The following is a 22,602-nucleotide window of genomic DNA, read 5'->3' as shown; positions in this document are numbered from 1 at the left end:
TGTTTGTTCTTAGTTGGATGATCCCAGGGTGGATCACACAGGCCTCTCACTTTACTTCCCTGTTTTCACCTCCCACTGTCACCTACTTCCAAGCTCGCTCTGCCTCCTCCAGAAAGCAGAGCGACTTAATGTGGAAAACTTAAACCTGTCAGTGTTGCCCCTCCTTTCACAGTTCATTTCACAGTTGGCTGGGGAAGGGAGGCAGGGCTCTGTTGACTACGATACAGTTCTTGTTGCAGTCTCTCCTTTGGTTTTTTAAAATAACCCAGGAAGCTGCATCACTCTTCACGTCTCACTCCTGTGGCGTGTCCTGACGGCGAGCTCTTCGTCTTGTGCCTCAGTTTCATCCCCTGCAAAATGGGCATCAGCCAACACTGCGCCTGGAAGTTCCTAAGGGCCACCAAGCAAGCTGGTTAGTTGGGAGGCATGATCTGTCCGCCACCCAGAAGAAAGGCACCCCACAAGCAGGCCAAAGGCTGCCCTGACTTGCCAGAGGAGCGTTCTCTGTAAGCAGGAGAGTCAGGAAGAATGCTGACATGGGCGAATTTCCCCCAGGGTCTGCTGGTCCTGATGACAGAGGGGACCCACTAGATCGTGTTCATGCCCTTTCGGGTGGAGGTGAAAGGGGAGGAGTGGGCAGGAAGGGAGAGGAAGGCAGGTATGTGAGAGACCTGCGTGAGGTCTAGATGGATACACAGCATTTTATTAGCCTGGAGGAAACCAGCATGAAAGTCCAGTGTTTAGAGAAAGAACTGATTTCTGATAAAATCTGTAATTCATTGGCTGAGGTGAGGAGGTAGCAAAGTTTACAGTTCTAACCATAGACACGAAATTAAAAGAGAAAAACCCACTTGCAGGGAGAAGAGAGTATGAGCTTCTCCTTTCCCTTATGACATCAACTGGTGAAATTCACACACAAGTCCACATGCACACAGAGCTAGGTGTCCCTGAGGCCTAGAAACTCCCGTTGGAGTGACCTTCGATGTGGCTCGGCCATTTGTGGACTTGGCTACTCACTAGTTACTTGTGCAGTCACTACTTGCTTTGTTCCAGAGTTTGTCTCTGACCACGCAGAGCATAACAGTTCCAGCCTGGCCAGGTCGCCCCAGGTGAGCATTTCGGAAGCTCCGGGCCTCCGTGTCCTGACCTCTGCAGAATGAAGTTCCTCTGCGATCTGAAACTGGTTCTTCAAAGCCTTTGAGAACGCCAGCCATCAGAGCTCGTCTCCTCATAACTGTGTGGCTGGAGTGGCCGCAGCAGCAGGACTCCTGAGCGACCTGTCGGTGTCCTGTCACCTCAGCTGGTGAGAGCTGCTGGGAGCAGCGTGCTGGACTCCCAGGGGTTTGCTGGGGGAGGCTTGCTCCTCACCAGGGCCAACTGTGGGCATCGCTCCCCAACTTCTGCTGGGTGACATCGCATTAGTCGCTTTAACTTAGCTATGGTGTCAGTATTCACACCATGGAACTTGGCAATACCACAAATCACCCTCTCCCCACCCCCGCCTGAAGTGTAAGGGTGTATTGTTGGTCCTTGGATCCAGGACAGCTGGCTTCTCTGATTTGAGTTTGTCTCTTATCAAGGCTCATTCCTTTGTGCTCCAACCTTCACTCCCCAGTCAACACGCCTAGCCACTTCAAGGTCATCACGGCCTTCTTTCTGCTTATTTAGCTCATAGAGAGATGTCCATGCAGACGCAAGGAAGCGTGTGAAAGAAGAGCCTTTGGTTTTGAGCCTGTGGCTGCAGCAGATCCTCTCGCTGCTAGCGACAGCCCTCTTTGGTCTTTAATACTGTTGTTAGTCAACAATGGGTAGTGTCTTAAAGTTCTGTCGCAGCCCACGCTCTTTGCCCCACAGATACCTGGAATGACCAGTGACTGCCCTGCCCAGATGCCTGCAAAGATCTCCCATAGCCTACTGCGCAGTGCACACTCCTCACAGTGGAGTTAAATAATGAAGCCGCTACAGTCCTCTAGAGTTAGCATTCATCTGTCTCCCCAAGAGGTGTGTCCTGTTTGCCTTTGCCCAAACACAGTCTGTTCTCTCTTCTCCCAGCCCAAGCTCATCTCTGACCATCATAATCCTGTCATGGTCTCCACTGAATACCACCCAGAGCCATGACTGGGATCCCTGACTTCTCAAGGACGTGACTCCTTTAAGCTGCAAAGGGCAGCTCTTTGGGCAGGCCCTGGAGGCCCAGAATAGCCCACCAAAGGGGTAGCTCCTGACTCTAAAGATGCAAGACCAGTGTCTCTGGTGTCCCCCCCACTCCTTGTTCCTCTTCCTTGCTTCTCAGGTTTTGGTCACGGCTTTGCTCCTACTTGCCAGCTTTCCACCCAGACTTTTTTCTGTCCATCTGCCAGAATGGACAGAGGAGGGAGTGTCTGACATAATTTCTGGCAAAGTTATTGCTCTGGCCCTTGAACTATACTCACACCCTCCCTTGGCCCTGAACTTCTCAATTCAAGGCCTGTCCTCCTTGGTGCAAGCGTCAGCATTTTGGTTTGTTAAGGGTCAGTTAGTAACTATATTAGGCGTTGTGGCCGCTATGGCCTCTGTCACAACGACTCTGTCCCATTGTAGTGGGAAAGCGGCTCTAGACAATATGTAAACAAATGTGTGTTTCAATAAAACTTTATTTGCAAAAACAGGCCTTGGGCTGGATGTAGCCCATGGGCCACAGTTTGCTGAACCCACCCGAGTCAAACACCTGCTAATATCTACACCTGGCGACTGCTCACGTGCCTGACGGTCAGCCTGACTAGGTGATGTCCATCAGTGTGGCCCAGGCAGGAGCTCATGCTGTGGACATGCCCACCTGGAAACTTTGCAGCCTCAGATATGAAGGTCCCCGAAGACATTATTTGTCCCATTTGCTCTACCCATCGAGGAGCACAACTCAAAACCAGGCAGGAGCACTGTGTTCTGAAGGCCAGTGTCACAGAGCAGCATTCCTGCCGTGCAGCCCTCGGTGTCCTGCTGTCATGTTTTCTGTCATGTCTCTACTGCTGGCACTGTTAGCTACTTCATATTCTCCTTTTAAAAATGACCCCCCCTTTAAAAACCTTAACCAGTACTTTAAAAGGAAACTGTATATCGTTTATATAAATGGAAAACCAGTACCATTTGCAATAAATAGAAAGCAATCATAAAAATAAAACATCCTGAAAACAAAGTGTTATTAAATTCTAGTTACTGTTGCTACTTGGAAGGCTCCAAGCCTAACACCTTTTCTTTAAAAGAGGGAGGAAGACTGGGATTGCAGAGGTTATTGAAGACTGTCCGGTCTCAAACCGATCCATTTCTTGGTATAAAAAGTCATATTAGAAAACAAATGCGGTGCTTTCTTTTTTTAAAATTGCTGTATTTGCTCACCTCCTGCAGTCGTTACGTGGAATGCTGTCTCATGTCCCACCTAAAAACGCCACCAGAATGAAAGAGCTAGCGATTTGCGCCTGAGACAGATCCGTGTTCATATTCCTGGCTTCACCTTAGATTCCCCAACTGCAAAGTGGGAACTTAATCCTTAACCCCCTTCGTTCCTGCTGCGAGTCGGAGCCCGGTATTGAGTGTCTGGGCCGGCCTGGATGCCAGTGTGGGGCGGTTTTAGGCAGCGGAATGGGTGCTGGTAAAGCACTCAGCACAGTGCCTATCCCTTGCGTGGGCACTGTTGTCCTTGGAATCCTGCAGAGTCACGGTGTCTTTTACAATAGCATCCATGAAACTTCTGTCATTGGTCTATGAAGTTCTGTAGTCGCCTCACAGCAGAAAGACCTGGGGCAAGTTACTTAAATGCTCTTCTGGCATTTGACCCGTGTGAGAATCAGTGCGATGAAGTGTGTGAAGTGCTTTTGAATAGTAAAGTCTGCACTAGTTTATGGTTGGCAGTACCTTGGGTGGTGGGATTTGGTGTCCTGTCTCCCTCACCGTCTGGACCGAGGTCCTGGGAGGCAGACCGTGGCGGTGGGCTTCTAGCCATATCACCCCTTTGCGTTCGCATCTTGTGCAAAACTGTCCGTGAAGGGAATGGCAAATGTCCCTCCTGTTCGTTCTCACTTCTTTTCTCCCTCTCTGCCGCCCAAGAGCAGGGCTTGTTCCCTTATAAAGTCTAATGAATCTTGGTGGTCCCTGCTTCCCATCGGGAAAGCACTAGGCTGTCCCCATTGGTACAGGCCTGGGGCATAAATGGGTCTCTTTGTCCTCTGGTGACTCCAGGTGCTGCTTGGGGTCACGTGTCACCTCCTGTAGTCACATTCTGCACTATTTGCCCTTTAGCTGGTTAATTCTCTGCTGTCTCAAAAGTTTCGAAGCTCTGGCTCCACCTCCTGTGATTCTTAGTCACAGGGTTCTTTTCTTCTAGCCTTTACAAACCATTTTTCTTGGCTCACAGATTAAAGTCTGTCTGTCTGTCAATGCCATTGAAAGAAGATTTCTAAAACTTCTCTGATTCTATTCTCAGAAGAAACCACTCACAGCACCGAAAGTCTTTCTTCAGAGGTTTCCTTTGCCTGGACAACTTAGTTCTTGTACACATTTTTTTCTTTTTTAAAATTTTTATTGGTTTCAGAGAGGAAGGGAGAGGGAGAGGGAGAGAGAAACATCAATGATGAGAGAGAATCATTGATCGGTTGCCTCCTGCACACCCCACACTGAACATCGAGCCCTCAATCTGGGCATGTGCCCTTGACTGGAATCGAACTCGGGACCCTTCAGTCACAGGCCAAACCTCTATCCACTGAGCCAAACCGGCTAGAGCTTGTACACATTTCTGTAGGAGGAAGAGGCATCTGTTCTGTCCTTGAGGGAAGGTAGCCAGCAGGACTGGAGAATTCTTGACCCCGAGGAGGATTGTAGAAAGACACCATCTGGCCCAGAGAAATGAGGTCACCCGCCACAGTCACATATCCGAGTGGTGGCCCCACGCCAACAGCTCTGATGCCTAGTCTAACTTTCTCCCCATGACCTCCCAGTCGGCTGGGTGCTATTATTCCAACCTGGGGAAATGAGCGTTCTCTCAGAGCTCTCCAGCCATCACAGGGCTGCAAGGAGCCTGCTCAGAGAGAGAGTGGTCCCTTTTCATTCAGATAACCTGGCCTGATCACAGTGGGTTGACTTCAGATAACCTGGCCTGATTACATGGGCTTAAAAGGCAGCTACATGTGCAGTCTGTGTACTTGTGTATAGTCATCCCTTGACCATGCAGTGCTAGATGGTGGGATGAACAAATCCCAGGGTTGCAGAGCCTGGCTGGGCAGCAGAGATGTAAACAGAGGTTTGTGATGCAACAAACACGGCACTAGCTAGGGGCTGTGAGAGCACTGACCCTGCCACGCCAGGCAGCCTTCCCCCAGTTAACGTGAAATTTTGATCCTGGCAGCTGACGTTGACCAGACATGACTGGAAACGAAGAGTGCCCCCTGACCCCATTTGGATGATCACCGATGTGATTGGCCTCCCCATGCCCCAGCATGGCCCTGAGGAAATACCCTCTCCTGACCAGAACAGGGGGCTCGAGACAGCCAAGGGTATTAGCCTCCCTGGGACTGCACCTCTTAAACCTCCCCGAGGGAAAGTGGGGTGACTCTTTATGACAAGAGGTTGGTGGCATGGGCATTGTGCCAGCCCAGCCGCCCTGGCATGTAAGGAGCCGAATAAGGCAGCTGCCTCCCCAGAGAGCAGTGCTCTTTGCTGTTAGCAGAGGCAGAGGCGAGGCCTCCAGGGTTGGTGTGGCTTCTGTTGAATAGAGGAAGAGGAAGAGGAAGGAAAAGAGGCTTATTCTTTGGCTGCACAGAGCATATTCGTAAGATTACACGACAGACAAAGGCAGAGCAGTTACATCTGTGTTTTTGGGTAGACGTGGCAGGAAATACCAATAAAAGGATTCCAAAAATACGTTGGGCAGAGGAATCATTATTGCAGTAAGCAAGTAGGGCATTACTTTGATGGAGGCATCATCCAGGTTTTACTGTAATGGTTTTAAACAATGAATCATCGTCATTCAGTCATCGTCCACTAACCTGAAACACTGTTGCAGTCTGGGGAACAGAAGAGCATTGTAATGGTAGCTGATGAGATGGTTTCATTTTAGGATCAAGAGGCACTTAATTTGGTGGTTAAGTGCGCCTGGCAGCCCCATGCCAGAGGAAGGTGAGGAATTGTCGTAGACTGCCCCGGTGGTGGGGTGCACACGGCCACAGGACTGGGTAGAACTATGCTTGCACCCGCATTTTCAGAGCCACAAGGCTCTCTCCTCTGAGGAGGGAAGTCAGTAGAGGACAACGGCTTTGGAAAAGGAAGTTAGTGCTGGGGCTGTGTTGTGTGATTTCCAGTGTTTCGCCCGGTGTTCTCTGGGCTTTATGATTCCTTTCTGGGTCTGGGAAAGGTTCTCACCTTCACGGTTCAGCTGAGCGGACAGGAAGCCTTTCCTATCCTCGGCCCCGCCAGCCTCTACCACCTGCTCTCTTCAGACCTGATGCCCTGGCCTCCCTGCCTTTGTGCACCTCCTCCCCTGACGCAGAAGGACCCTCTGGACCCCTCCCTCTAAACTTGCAACCCTTACCTTTGTGTCCCGGGCCCACTCTGCAGCCTGCTGCTCGGGACTCAGCTGAGGCATCGCCTTCCCTGGGGGCCCGGCCAGGTTCCCTTCTGTCTGTGTAGCCTCCCGGCTACGGTCCTGCAGGGCGCAGGCCTGTGTCAGAGTCGTGTGGTATGGGGGGTGGGGCACTGACTGCTTGCTTGGCGGGGTTCAGAATGTGAGCTCCTCGTGGTGGGGAATGCACTTTCCACCCGTCTCTCTGGTGTCCGGCATCGTGAATGCTCAGTAAGGGTTTGTCAGATACATGAAATGAAGACAGTTCATCAAACCGGGAGTCAGCTGCGGGACACTGAGTAAAAGCAGGGAAGAATTCTGTGGAGATGTCCAGGGTGGTTGAGGTTCTTTGACATAAGAAAAATCATCAACCTCATTCATAATTAAAATGCAAGTAAGACAGTATTTTTCACCTATGAACAGGCAGAAATCAAAATTTGATTACTGGGTTTTCAGATGTGTGGGGAAACAACACTATATTTGTGTGTTGACATTACAAATGTCGAGTCCTCTGACCCAGTGATTCCACTTCTAAGAGCTTATTGTCCAAGATATACATACACATGTGCAAAAATAGGTAGATAGACAGACATTCATTACCACAGTGTTGGTTTTCTGGCAGTAGCTAAAGATTAGAAACATCCTATGCCCATCAGTAAGAGACCAGTTAGGTCAATTATGGCTTATTTATAAAACTATTATACAGCTGTCAAAAAGAACAGTACAGCTCTTTGTGCATGCGTATGAAACCATCTTCAAGTAAAAAGCATATATGGAGCATTAACAATTATATTTGCAGGGAGGGAAATGTTTACATGTTTTGTATAGAATACTCAGGAATGATAAAAACCTGGTATCAAGAATTGGAGGGCTGAAGAATAGGTACAGAAGGGTGAATTTTCCTACTATTTATTTTTCTCTTTTGGTACCTTTTGAATGTTGTTCAACGAATATGTAGTACTTATCTACACTAATAAAAGAGAAAGATGCAAATTGACCTTCATGACACCCAACAGCCAATCAGGAATGAGTATGCAAATTAACCCAACAAAGCTGGCGGGTTGAGTTGCATACACAGGTGCCATGGCAACGATGCAGGCATTCCACACAGCCCCAGCCACTTTGGGCCTCTGGGCAGCATGGGAAGGCGAAAAGGCAGCTTGGGGCCAGAACGAAGGTGAAAAGGCAGCACCAGCCTGGAGCAAAGGCAGAAAGGCAGCTCCAGCCCAGAGCGAAGGTGGTCCTGGCAGCCAGGGGAAGGAAGGCCCATTCTTGCATGAATCTTCGTGCATAGGGCTACTAGTTTCTAAAATAATTTGTTTTAAAGTAACCAGTCGAGTGGTAGATACGTGTCCAGATTTGCTGAGATCTGCAGAATCACTCTGTAAAAATCACGAAGAATTCCATGTAATAGAAACACTTTTCATCCTGATATCTACCCCCCGCCCCCCCCCCGCTCCGCCCCCCCCCCCCCCACACACACACACACCATCCCCCTGCCTTTGAAGTCTTACTCATGGTTACCTAGACCAGCGGTCGCTGACCTTTCAGACCTCACGGACCACCTGTGGTCCATGGACCACTGGTTGGCGACTGCTGGAATAGACCATTGGAGTTGCAAAGGGCTCAGACACTTATCTAGTGGTGTTTTCCTGAGAGCTGAACACTGCTGCTCTTCCAGTACATGTGCCATGCCTTCCGTTTCTCTTGCCTGCTGCTACAGCGTGTTGGCTTTAAAAACATGAATGCCGTCTTTACAGAGCTATTTAGATCAGAGTTGCAGTAGCAAGTAGAGTGTCACTACAATACTAATTAACCAACATGTGACTTATGGGCCAGAGCTCTGTGTCTCTGTAGGGGAAACATAAGCTCTTATCCTCTGAGTTACGACATCAGTGGAATTCCTTGGAGGCATTATAGTCTCCTCATTCGGTTACACACCAAGACCTATACATACCTATACGAAATGAACACGCTCCTACTTAGCTGTGCCATCCCCCCCCCCCCCCATAGTAAATTTCATGAAATAACATTGTACCTTCAAAACCTAGATACCTTAGTAACCTTGGCAGTAGGGAAAGTGTAAACATAAAGCTTTCTGCTATAAGATAGAAAGGGACAGAAATGGGACAAGGGTGGCCGTAGAGGTGGGTTGTGATACAGGTGAAGTCACAAACTATTTTTGGATTGTAAGCCATCTCTCTCTATATATAAAAAGCTAATATGCAAAGTGTCCCCGCGGGAGTTCGACTGGGAGACCAGGAGTTCCATCGATCGCTATGATGTGCTCTGACCCGGGGCGGGGGGGGGGGGGGGGGGCGGCGTGGAACAAAGGAAGGCCTGGCCAGCAGCTGGGGAAGGGAGGCCCTGGCTGGCAGTTGGAAGGCCCCAATCAGCCCTGCTCGCCGGCCAGGCCTAGGGACCCTACCCGTACACAAATGTTGTGTACCAGGCCTCTAGTCCCATTATAAAATACTATGGCCTTTGCCATCTAACTGACTTATTAGGTTATTAAAAATTGTGACCCGAAGAAAATGAAAGATTTGTTGATATGATTTTTTTTTAAATTCAGTCTCTATTTGTAGCCTAAGATCCGTGGAGCTACTTCTTGCTGCTCCTTACCTTCTCTCTGTGACAGTTCTGTTTTGCTGCCAAAATAAAGTGAATCTTAGATTTGGAAAGAATCTTGTCTAACTGCCTGTCATATTGTTTCAAATACCTCATGCCTGAGGTATTAACCAGAGAGGTTAAATGACTGGCCCAACATCAGTATGACAGCTTCTCTGAGGCAGTGCTGTGGTTCAAGGGCTGATCCCTGTTCCCCGTGCAGCACTCCTCCCCCTCTGTTTTTCTGTCGTGCCAAAATAATGGTAGCCTTGGGTAGCATAAAGTGTTCTATTAGGGGTGAGGAAGAATTATCTTGTTAGAAAATCCAGGGAATACATTGATATATGTTTTTAACACGTTGTATGCAGGAAACGTATTTATACGTTTTACGTTGACTGGAGGTAGTAGAGCGTGGGACACGTATTAATACGTTTTTTTATAGACTATCGGTAGAATGTGGGTAATGTATAAATACGTAAACTAAAGTTATCATAATTTTACTGAACGTTGCCATTTGCGCAAAAAATTAGCAAAAATGGCCCGCGCCACCTTTTAGCACGCGATAAAAACTACCCGCAAACAATGTGTTAAGTCATTGTTCTCTAAGTGAAGGCCTCTGCTTTTGCTTATAAATATTAGTAAATAAAGGTGTTTGTATTTCCACAAGTATCTTGCTTGAATATTAAAAATTTTGTATCTCCCCCCAACCCCCCTGCGACCAAAGAGCAAAAAAGTATTCTGAATTAAGCACAATAATCAAGGTGCTCTTAAATGAAGAAGTATTTAGTCCCTTGGTTTGCCAGTTGTACTTCTCAGCTTCTGAAATTATCCTGGAAGAGGTCTTTAGCCTGAATCCACACGTGCTTTGGTATAACAGCAGTAGCTTCTCTCCTGGGTCAGGGCTGGCTCCATACAGTGCCCTCTGGTGACTCATCAGGTGAAGTCAGATTCATTCACATTTCCTAGGGAAACCGGAGGTACCAGCTCCCCTGAGCACAGCGGTACCAGAGCTGGGAATGAGCGATGCCAGGGGAATGTGAGAGCGTCGTGCTTCTGTCAAAGTAACCACGGTGCCCTCGTCTGTAGGATGCACTTTCCATAATTCCCTGGGTTTGATGAGGGACCAATGAGGAGAGGACAGAAGCTCACCACAATACCCAGGAGGCTGGGACTCTGTGAACCGCTGTGGGGAGGGCACCTGCTCCACTCTCTTCCTGCCTCAATTATGCTGCTGAGGACCTGGCGCCATACAGTGAAAGGAACAGGGTCCCTGAAGTAGGAGGCTGCCCTGGGCTGCATCCAGCAAAGGAAGAGGGAAGAGATGGAATCTGAAGCCGTGGTCGCATGACCTCCTGTGGTCACCTGCTGAGCCAGGTAGATGGTTCACCTTTGTGCAAGTCAGGCATTGACACCCATATGCCACTTCCCGTGGATGGGTACTGCTGGTGCCTGCCCAGCTGTAGGTGCTGGCTTGAGAGGAAGTGATGAACAGTCTGAAACCAACTGAGACATGCTCTGCGTCCTGTCTTTGTAAGACAGGGAACTCAGAAGAGAGAGTGAATCAGCAGCTGGAAGGAATTCTGTGCCTAAGCGCTGGAGGTTAACCCTGTCACATACACGTGTTCATTCATCCAGCGTTCCAAGCGACTCCTGGGTGCCTGGCACCAGGTTGGAATGGGATGCGCAGGGGCAGGGAGAGGATGGGCATCGCTCAGGAAGGGCACAGCTCAGGAATCTAGCATTTCCTCTGTGGAAGGCTGGTCTCCCAAAATTGGTTATAAATCACAGGTGTGTATTTGGAGTTCTGTCCCTACTAATTTGCCTCATTTCAAAATCGATGTAAAGGAATCTCAAGATGAAGCCTCGTTCAGATGACGGGATCCTTTTTCAAATAAGAATAATTTATATGCCATTTCCCCCAGTTCATTCATCTGTTTTTAAAGTTGTCTATTTTCAAGAGTTTGCAAAGTGAATTTCATTGCAGTCAAATCATGTAACTTAGCTTAAAGAGCTGATAATTTTCTTTTTTACTCATCAACGCCTTATTAGGTATTAAAGATGGTCACTGATTTTTTTGTGTGTGTCGTGTGAAGTACTTTTATTTTTTACTAGAGGCCCTGTGCACAGATGGGGTCTCTTAGCCTGACCTGCACCCTCTTGCAATTGGGGCCCTCTCAGGGGATGTCGGACTGCCGGGTTTCGGCCCAATCCCCACAGGCCTGGACAAAACCCGGCAGTCCGACATCCCCCGAGGGATGTAGCAGTGCTAAAGCGGCAGACAGCCAGAGAGGAGCCCCAGCTGGGGCGGGCGCAGCTCTGCTGCTGCTCATCCTGGAGCCGCTGTGGCTGCTGCCACCACCACTTGGTAGCACTGCTGCCACTGCACCTGCGCTCGCCAGCCGTGAGCCGGGCTTCTAGCTGAGCAGGCAGTGCGCGTCATAGCGCCCAGTCGACCGGTCCTTCTGATTGCTAGGTTGTAACGGTCACTTAGGCTTTTATATAGAGAGATTGGTATTGTATGAGAAGTTGCTTTTATGACTCCTCTCCCAATTTTGAAAAATAACTCTTGTTATAACCTTTTTTATTTTCTCCAAAGCACGCCATCAGGTAGCAGTGGAAACCTCAGGGGGTTAAGTGCCAGGGGCAGACCCTGGGTGACAAGGAAAGCTTTAGCAACACCCCTTGTGAGAAGGCAGGTGTCTTGCTGCTGTTAGACAGAAATACCGTCCCAGCTTTAACTCCCATACGCTTGGAAATAAGGGCTTGAGTGTTGCTATTTACTAGCTGCAATTACTGAGCAGAAATAGGTGTGAAAAGATATTTTGCCCATTTCTAGTTAAAACCTAAAAATATGAGCTAGGAAACAGCAGGGATCGCCTTTTTGTTGAAGATTTCATTAGACCAAGGGACCAACTCTAAAGTATATTCTTCTTTTCATTATTACTGAAATTAAGTAGAGAGATCTAAGGGTTGCTGAGGTCAGTATTCTCTTATGTGAGTGTTAATTGTTGTTGTTACTGTTCTTTACTCCTAGACTGTAAGCAATGTGAGGACATTTCTATTTTGTTCACTACTATACCCCAGAACCTAAGTGCTTGGCATATAATAGACTAGAGGCCCGGTGCACAGGATTCGGGCACTGGTGGGGGGCGTGGCTTGTGGGGATTTGCCCGCTGTGGGAGCGCGGGTCATCCCAGTCAGCTGAGCGGCTGTGGACCTGCCCTCTGAGCAGCTGGGGACCTGGTTGGGGCTGGGCCCAGGGACAGTAGCACTGAGAGGCGGCGGACTAGGCCTCGTCCTGCGGTGGCCACGGACCCGCCTCCCAGCCTCCGGGGTCAGGTCTGCGAGCCTGGTGGCAATGCTGCACGGCCTGTGGGCATCCGGAGGAGGCGGCAGGGAGCGAGGAGGAGTCTGGGGTGAGGAGGTAATGATCGCAGCCCAGGTTCCTGCCCATTGGCCTGGGATTTGCAGCCACTCATCCCGGTCAGCTGAGCAGCGCTTCCACTGTAGTAGCAGACTGACCACCAGGGAGCAGCTCCTGCATTGAGTGTCTGCCCCCTGGTGGTCAGTTTACATCATAGCAACTGGTTGACCGTTCTTGTCATTCTGCCATGCAGTCGCTGTTCTTTTATTATATACTAGAGGCCTGTTGCATGAAGAGATTCGTGTAATACGCCTTCCCTTCTCCTGGCTGTTGGCACTGGTTTTCCTCCAGCCTCCGGGACCCAGGCCTTCGCTCCGGCTGGAGCCACTTCCGTCTTAGCTGCTCTGGTGGGAGCCGCTTTCAGTCTTCTGTCTTCGCTGCTCCGGCTCACCTTCAGTCTTTGCTCCGCTGCTTGGAGCCTGCATATGCAAATTAACTGCCATCTCCTGATTGGCTGATTAGCGTAGTGAAGGTACGGTCAGTTTACATGTTTGTCGATTAGGTAAGATTAAGGCCCTGGTGCACGAATTTGTGCACCTTAAAAGGAACTGTGGGCCGTGAGGCTGTGGTGGACACAGGGGCAGGTCTCAGCCTATCCTCCGCACTCCTGCCCAGCCTTTCCTGCCACAGCCCCTGGTCCCCTGTCTACCTGCAGCCCTGCTCCTGCTGCTCCCACACGCTGACATCGCTGGCCCCAATCGCTTGGTGCCGTCAGCGGGTGTGAGTGGCGTCTGCCAGCCCGATCACCCCTCAGGGCTTCTCCCTCTCCCCCTGCTCCTAAGGGATGATCGGGGCCGGCAGCCACTGCTTGCACCTGCTGGTCCTGATTGCCCCTCAGGGCTTCTCTACCTCCCCCTGCTCCTGAGGGGCAGGACTGCAGTGCACAGGTGCAAAGAATTTTCAGTAACTGCCAGAGGCTTGCCCCAATGACAGTGACTGGTGTCCCATCTTGGTCTGGTGCCCCCGCTCACCTGCTCCACCATCCTGCTGTGGCTGCTGCCTGCCATGTTCTGTGCTCTGCTGCCTGCTGCTGATCCCCGTCATGTTCTGCGCGCGCCCCATGGTGGTCAGCGCATGTCATAGTGAGTCGTCAAACTCCTGGTTGACCACCTGCTGGGGAAATTTGCATATTAGGCTTTTATGTATATAGACAGAGGCCCAGTGCATGAAATTCGCACACTGGGGGGCAGGGGCGTTCCTCAGCCTGGATTGTGAGAGGACCCAGGCCAGGCTGAGGGACCCCACCCGTGCATGATCGGGGCTGGGGAGGGACACAGGAGGTTGGCCAGTCAGGGAGGGACCAAAGGAGGGCTTCAGGGCATGTCCGGCCCATCTTGTTCAGTCCCGATCAGCCGGACCCCAGTAGCAAGCTAACCTACTGGTCAGAGCGTCTGCCTCCTGGTGGTCAGTGCATGTCATAGTGAGCAGATGACTGGCCTTAACATCATTAGCATATTATGCTTTGATTGGTTGAATGGCTGACCTGATGACCAGACACTTAGCATATTAGGCTTTTATTATATAGGACTAGAGGCCCAGTGCATGAAAATTCATGCACTGGGGGGGGGGGGGTGTCCCTCAGCCTGGCCTGCACCCTCTCACAGTCCGGGTGCCCTCAGGGGATGTCCTACTGATGGCTTAAGCCGCAGTCAGGCCTCCCTCTGCAGGAAGCAACCGTGCAGGTGATCAGGGGACAGCACTGCCCTCATCACCCCACTGCTGCCACCGCTGCCAGTGGCCTCCCTCTGCGGGAGGTGACTGGACCGATCAGGGGAAGGCACTGCCCCCATCATGCCCCCATCATACCGCCGCTGCCTGGTCTGCGAGAGGCAACCAGGTGGCCGATCAGGGGATGGCGCCAGTCAGCGTGGCCCCGCCCCCCCAATTCCCTCTGCCACTGCTGGTCGCTGCCAGGGCGCCCTCCCTTCCTCCCCCCATCGTCGTCCCCTCCCTCTGCCTGCTGGCACGCACCTTGGCTGACCTGGTGACACCTGCGAGCCCCACCCCCTGCCGACTGGTCGTTCTGCTGTTCGGTTGATTTGCATATTATGCTTTTATTATGTAGGAGAATATTTAGTGAGCATTTGATAAATGAATTTGGAAAAGCTTTTAGTTTAACCTTAGAAATCATTCTGTTCTCCAAAATCAAATAAAATGTCCAGTATTTAACTTCCAATCAGAACATTTGGGTGCGGGGAGGTTTGGATTGTCCCCTCACCCCCACCCCAGTCCTCAGGGTAGGTGAGTGCTGGCTGGTTTACCTGGGCATGGGGGAGGAGTTCCTGTGTGAGGGGTGTGGCTTAGCTGGCTCGCTCCTGCCTTTCTCTGGGATTTAGGGCTGTATTAGAGATGAATTTAATTTTTCTTGATCATCATCCTGACTATGACAAATCAGATCAAAGTCTTACAACAGCTGGAAATAGTGCCTTCTTTTCAGAGGTACAAGGCTGTTGTTTATCACTTGTTCCCAAACATTGAGGACTCACCGCTTCTGGCTTGAGTTTTTAATTGTGAAATAATTTCTTCAGTTAGTCAGTGCATGCCATTGTACTTCTTGTCTTCAGGGGGAAAAACCCACCACCTCCACATGAGTCATTGTGTATAATCCCATCACAGGAAGTGAATGTGGTGCCCACTGTGTCAGGAAATGTCTCCCCAGCGGTTTCCAGTCAGCAGCAGCCTGTTGTGCTGAGCTGATGAGCATAAACTGGAGTGAAAGGAGCTGGCTTGGTTGGGGATGAGTCAGTGTCTTCGATGAGCACATGTTCTTATAGTTGGAAGACAAGAGTAGGGGATGGAGTGGGCCAGGAAAAAGAAGCCAGCTGTCAGCAACAACTGCTCCTGGAGAATTTGCTGATTGCTGGGCACCTGCTGTTTTAGATGCTACTTGGGCTAAGGAGGAAAAAAAGTGAAAAAGAGGGAAGAGAGGGAGGGAGGGAGGGACGGACGGACTTGATGCTGTTGGGAGAACTAAAGGAAACAATTATTTGAAAATGAAGAAATGCTGAAAGGATGGCACAGTTGTTGGTCACGGGACACGGGGCTCCCTTTGCCTTCGCAGAGCTGATTCTGTATTTACCATGTGCCACACAAGGCAGGCATTTATATACTCAGATTATAACTGTAGTACATCGTGTTTATGCACAAGTTATGATGTGAAAATATTTGTGCTTACCCTAGTTAGTGTTAATTACGGATAATGGGTTGAAGCCCTTCTAAGGGTAATTAACCACCTCTGTAGAAGCACATTTCGGTTTTGCTACCTGGGATCTTCATCACAGCAGAATACAAGCATTACAGAAAATGCTTCCAGTTCTTACTCGGTTTGGTGTTGGAAAGCTAGAAGCTGGCATGCAGATGTTTGGCTCGCAAAGACTCAGCCTTACCTCTCTACCTCTCACCTTTCCAAATCTAAATGCCTGCTCGTACTCAGGCACACCAGAATGTCCTAGCCTTCTGAGGCCTCTGTCTACCTGTCTGTACTTCACTCCACCCTTCTCCACTCAACAGTCCATGTTTGGGGAGGGTTCTCAAACTTCGTCTTGCTGCAGGAAGTTCAGCACAGCCCTGGTTGGGGCCAGTGATGGTAGCAAAGGTTTATTAGGCTTGCAGGTACACTCAGCCTCCAGCCATGGACCAGGAGAGCCTGTCAGCCAGGGGCCTGACTCTGTGGAGGTGTTCACTAGTTAAGCCCTTCATCACCTCCTCTGACCTGACTTCTCAGGATCACCTCATCATTACCTAAATCATCATCTAGTTGGTTTTTCTCGTATCCCCTCCCACCTCATTCAACAATAATTAAGAATTGCTGATGTTTTCTTTTTAAAAAAATATATTTTATTGATTTTTTACAGAGAGGAAAGGAGAGGGATAGAGAGTTAGAAACATCGATGAGAGAGAAACATCGATTCAGCTGCCTCCTGCATACTCCCTACTGGGTATATACCTGCAACCAAGGTACATGCCCTTGACCAAAATTGGACCTGGGACCCTTGAGTCTGCAGGCTGACGCTCTATCCACTGAGCCAAACCAGTTAGGGCCGATGTTTTCTGTGGAAGGGAATTCTGGGATTGTATTAGCAACCTCTTAAAAGGTCAGGGCCTTTTGAAGAGCTGGTCAACTCTTTGAGAGGGGATAGGAGGTAAATGAGGTACCACATCTCAGACACCTGCTTATTGTTTCTGTGATTTCTGGTCATTCAAGCACTGGACTTTCCATAGTTCCTGTCCCTGAATGCTCATAAAGCATGAGTGTGTTTGTTAGAGGCACTCGGGGGTTTATGATTTTGTGGACGTGAGTTTATATTGGGAAGTTCCTGGGTTCATAACTGCAGCCCTCCTGGCTCAAAACTCTTGTGCTCGCTGCGGCAGCACATATACTAAAATCGGAACGATAGAGAGAAGACTAGCATGGCCCCTGCACAAGGATGACACGCACATTCGTGAAGCGTTCCATAATTAAAAAGAAAAAACTCTTTACAGTGGGCCACCGCAATGCCTGATTTCATCCTTTTATGGTTTGGCCTATAACACTGCTCATATCCACAGGACCTCACTCTGATCATGTCCCCCTCCCCCCCTCAAAAACAAAACCAAACAAACCAAAACTCCTCTTTGTTTACTTTTCAACAGTTTTTGTGCTGAAAGCATTTAGTTTTCTAACAACTATTAGACTACATTTATTTTAGATTCCATAGAGGCAGAGGCAATTGTTCCTCATAATTTTGTAACGAAGTGACTAAACAATTTGTTTTATTGACTCTTAATCATTTCCTGTGCCCTGCCTCTGTGTGTGTGTGTGAGAGAGATTGGCTTTGGCTGTCACCAGTTATTCATTTGCTTCCCTGAGGAGGCCTAGGTCCTGGTTCAATTTAGCACAGAATGACTCTTGTACAGAATGTGCAGACGCTTTAAGGGGAACTTTGAGAACTAATGAGGAATGGGTAACTGATAACGTGCCTCAAACACATACTAATGAGGGCATGGGAGGCAGTGGAATCTGACTGTAGCATGGAGGGGAGGAGGGGTGTGGCCAGAGCTCCGGTGGTTTCAGCTCCCACAGTCCTTGGAGTAGGATAGCACACTTGCCCCTCTTACAGATCATGCGCAATCCATGCCGTTTCCCTCCCTGTGTCATCTGATGGAGCTCAGAATTGCTCTGGAAACAGATGGGCCCTCGCTGGGGAGAATCTCATTGAATCCCACTCTCTCACAGGAATCTCCTTGCTTCTTCTGTTGCAGTTTACCTGGGGGTCCCACAAGCCTTAGCTGGCCTAATTTTTAAATGCAACTTGAGATTCTGTGAGCTGAGTTCCTACATTTTACATTAACTTTGTTCTCTCAGGTCCCCAGCAGGAGGGATAACAGTGTCTGAGTTAGATAGATAACAAGTTAGAGTTCCCAAGGTGGCTCATCAGACTCCTGGTTAATTGAACATACACCCGAAAACTATGGCATTGTCTTCCCCACATGCAATCTGGCATTTTACCTTTTAAAAAATACATGTGAAATGGTTCTGCAAATCACAGATTTCTCAACAATTAACTATGATTTTATTTCCCCAGCTAAATTGTTTAACAATGAAGAGACAGAGAAGGGGCCAGTAACAGGGTCATGAAAGGGAATTCGGGCGTGGTGACAGAGTCATTCAAAAACGAGCCAAACTAGTATGGCTCAGGGGTTGAGCGTCGACCTATGAACCAGGAGGTCACGGGTTCAGTTCCCGGGCAGGACACATGCCTGGGTTGTGGGCTCAATCCCCAGTAGGGGGCCTGCCGGAGGCAGCTGATCAATGATTCTCTCTTACCATTGATGTTTCTACCTCTCTTTCCCTCTCTGAAATCAATAAAAAAATATAATTTTTAAAAAGAGAGAGAAATTCTTATTCTCATATTCCTATTCTTTTTTTTTCTGCCTAATTTTAATGCTTAACAAAATCCAGAAATCATCTACATGACTCAGTTATCAGACCAGCAGGATATCCTGGAAAAAGAACACAATCCTCTGAATAAAAAAGCAGGAGAAGGCCCAGACGTTCACCAGTAGGGTGGGTTAAATACACGTCAGTGCATTCAGGTTATAAAATAGAATGAGAACACTCTCTATCAACCAACATAGAAAAATCTCCAATATATTACTGTTAGGTGAGAGGGCGGCGGCGGGGCGGGAAGGGAAGGGGGGGCGGTGCAGCAAATGTATAGAACATGCAAATATTTCTGTAAGAAAAGGGAAAATACGAATTAATTTTGTATTTACTGCTATCTGCATAAAGAAACTGAAGGATACACAAGCCACAAGTAAAAATGTTTATTTCTGTAAAAGATGAGGCAGAGGGTGAGTGGGAGTTGGACTTTATTATACCTTTGTATAGTATTCTAATTCTTGAATTATGACTGTATTATCTATTCAAAAATGAAAATAATTTTTTTAAAGAGAAGATGTACACTGTTAGGTAAGGGATAAATAAAACCTGATCTTGTTTGAGAATATTACATATGTGATTTCAGCCATCAAGTTTTAGCCGATGTGCCCTTTGGGATAGGGCAGTGGTTCTCAACCTTCCTAATGCCGCGACCCTTTAATACAGTTCCTCATGTTGTGGTGACCCCCAATTTCATTGTTACAAATTGAACATAATTAAAGCATAGTGATTAATCACAAAAACAATATGTAATTATATATGTGTTTTCCGATGGTCTTAGGCGACCCCTGTGAAAGGGTCGTTTGACCCCCAAAGGGGTCGCGACCCACAGGTTGAGAACCGCTGGGATAGGGTCATTTGCAGGACCATATATTTTGAGGAGGAAGGTGATAATCCTAGAATTAGAACCTGTATGGCAATTTAAGTTCTAACCACTTTGGTAGGAAATTGGAAAGGCAAATCTGCATTTAAACTGTTTAGCTTGTTCTGACTTCTTGGATTTTTTTAGAAAAACCCCTCCCTCCTCCAAGTAATTGAAAACCTTAAAACATGATAGTCATGATTCACAGTGGAAATCTCTTGCTGATGCCTCAGTGAACACAGTGGGAAAGTGAACTCAAATTATGGTCTTAGCCTGTTTTTATTTAAGTTTGCATCCTGGAGAAAGTGTTGTATAGTCTGTGCTTTTATTTTTACAGGAGCAGAAAAATTCAGATTAGAAACATCCCTCCTCACCTGCAGTGGGAGGTAAGCCAGTGTCACTTCTGTTTTTACTGTCCTCTCGCTTTCCTTCCTCTTTTAGTTCCCTTTCACAGTTAGGAATTGGAGGTCCTCAGACTTGTCCCACCTTTCCCAGTGCCCTAATGTGCACGATCTGCCATGAGTTTGGGGTGGTGTCTGACCCTCTCATCTTGCAGAATGTGCGCTTTGATCTCTCAGGTTCTGCCTTCTCAAGCACCAACAAACTGTAAAACAAAATGTATACCTGGTTTGTGATTTTTTAAAAATATGTGTCTTAAAATTGATTTCAGAGAGAGGAAAGGAGAGAGATAGAGAGGGATAGAAACATCAGTGATGAGAGAGAATCATTGATTGGCCGCCTCCTGCACACCCCTCCTGGGGATCGAGCCCACAACCTGGGCATGTGCCTGGACTGAGAATTGAACCGTGACCTCCTGGTTCATGGGTGGACGCTCAACCACTGAGCCACACCGGCCAAGCATGGTTTGTGATTTTTTATCTCATAATTTTGTAAACAATTTTTACCTTTCTAAATTATGATTTTTTTGGGGGGGGGATCCATGAAAAACCAATAGTTTTGTTAGTTTGAGCAAGTTTTTTGTTTATTTTGAATTAACTGCTGTGAATAACAGTTAAGATATATTTTCTGAATGGTAAAACTTCTTATAAGATTGCTACCTTCAAATAAATGGACATATGAACAGACTGACAGAGGTCGGTGGGGAGAGGGGTGGGAGACTGGATAAATGAAGGTGAAAAGAGCAGCCAAAGAACATACATGCATAGCCCTTGGACACATAGCAGTGGTGAAGGCCAGAGGAGGGGTGGCGGGAACTGGATGGAGGTGGGCAAAGGGGGGGCAAATGGAGGACATCTGTAATAGTGTCAACAATAAAGAAATTTAATGCCCTGGCCGGTTTTGCCCAGTGGTTAGAGTGTTGGCCCGAGGATTGAAGGGCTGCAGGTTCGATTCCTGGCCCCGGTCATGGTGCAAGTGGGAGGCAACCAATCACTGTGTCTCTCTCTCTTTTTTTTTTTTTTTTAAATATATTTTATTGATTTTTCACAGAGAGGAAGGGAGAGAGACAGAAAGTCAGAAACATTGATGAGAGAGAAACATCGATCAGCCGCCTCCTGCACATCTCCCACTGGGGATGTGCCCGCAACCCAGGTACATGCCCCTGACCGGAATCGAACCCGGGACCCTTCAGTCCGCAGGCCGACGCTCTATCCACTGAGCCAAACCGGTTTCGGCCACTGTGTCTCTCTTACGTCAATGTATCTTTCTCTCTCTCCCCCTCCTCTCCCTCCCTTCCACTTTCTGTAAAAAAAAAAAATCAATGGAAAACATATCCTCAGGTGAAGAGTTTTAAAAAATAATAAGTAAATAAGAATATGAGGAGTGGCATTATTGCATTATTTAAAAACAATGTGCCTGCCCCATGATGTACAGTCCCTTTCCACAACGTTGGAGAGAAAGCCGGGATTTGAGTCTGCGCCTGCATATTCCTACAACTTCTCAGAGTCCTGTGGACGATGACTGAGGAGATAAACCATGCAGGAAACATCTAGTACGGGGAAAAAAAAACGGAAAAATAAATAAAATAAAAACAATATGCCTGATAGTTTATTCCCCAACCCAAATGAAATAAAAATAGCTATAAAGGAAAGACAGTGTTCTAATATATTCATTACTTCAAAACTTTTTTAAAAAATGTGTTTTTATTGATTATAGAGAGAAAGGGAGAGGGAGTGAGAGAAACATTGATGAGAAAGAAACAGCAGTCAGCTGTCTCCTGCACACCCTCCACTGGGGGCGTGTCCTGACCGGAAATCGAACCTGTGACCTCTTGGTGCTTGGGTCGACACTCAACCTCTGGGCCACACCAGCGAGGCAATATTTTCATTACTGTAAAAAAACTTTTTATTATGGAAAATGTCAAACATACACATCCTCCTGTTCTGTAAAATAAGGAGATTCCTAGAGAAAACCAAAGGAAGAATGGTTAAAGCTTCCAAGAAACAGTGAGCCTTGTCCTTGATTCTGCTCTCATTTCAAGAGCAGTAAATAGGTCCCAACCATCAGAATGAACGTGATTGACAGTTAGTGACACTGAAATGCTGGTGTCGTGTCAGGGGACAGATTACTTGGAACCCAGGAAGCACATGAAAGTCCCACGTATTTATTCAGGTCCAACAGTCTTTATGGAAGACTTGAAATATCAATTTAATTGTGTTAGTTCTGTCACCGTCCTTGTTTCACTATGGTTCATTTGCTTGGAGAGAGCACTGTACTGTTTCTGTGTGTACAATCTTGTGTTCCCATCCTGACATTGAAGCTTTCTCTTTCAGGTCTTGGATGGACTTTTGGCTCAGTATGGGACAGTGGAGAATGTCGAACAAGGTAATAAGTGAGGAAATTAGCCAACTGAATTTGGAGAGGGATGTTATCTATTATTTCTTGTAGGTTGGGTCAACTCCTGGGAAAAATACTAAGTTCAAACTCCTTTGAAACAAACAAGCTTCTTAGAGTATATGTTTGTGTATCTGTGTGTGAGAGATGTCTATATATAACCTATCTACCCATATCTATATAATTTGTTTTTTCAAGGAATATGATTTTCAGGCTACTTTTTAATACTCTGTAATGGGCTCAAGCATTGGACAAACACTGTCAGGCTGGGATACGCGTAATTCACTTGGAAGTAATTGGATTTACACTATTATAACAACTTCCTTCTTCCTGGCTAAAAATAACAATCTTGTACTGAGTGTTTCTCAAGAAGTAGGACTCCTACGCCAGCATCCTCTGGAGTGGTCGTA

At 47.8% G+C, this 22,602-nt stretch overlaps 1 protein-coding gene across 2 annotated transcripts in view; it reads left to right on the top strand.

The window, feature by feature from the left end:
* Positions 1-22,602, top strand: part of IGF2BP2 (insulin like growth factor 2 mRNA binding protein 2) — a 152,586-nt gene that overhangs the window by 91,800 nt on the left and 38,184 nt on the right. For both annotated transcript variants that reach the window (XM_081086237.1, XM_081086236.1), the window contains exons 3-4: positions 19,737-19,785; positions 22,132-22,183. In XM_081086237.1, the coding sequence (XP_080942363.1) occupies positions 19,737-19,785; positions 22,132-22,183 (101 nt within the window). The remainder of the gene's footprint in view (positions 1-19,736; positions 19,786-22,131; positions 22,184-22,602) is intronic.

This window comes from Myotis nattereri (assembly GCF_964212035.1).
Source record: "Myotis nattereri genome assembly, chromosome: 3".
Lineage (NCBI taxonomy): Eukaryota > Metazoa > Chordata > Mammalia > Chiroptera > Vespertilionidae > Myotis > Myotis nattereri.
This window is presented reverse-complemented; position numbering and strand designations above follow the sequence as displayed.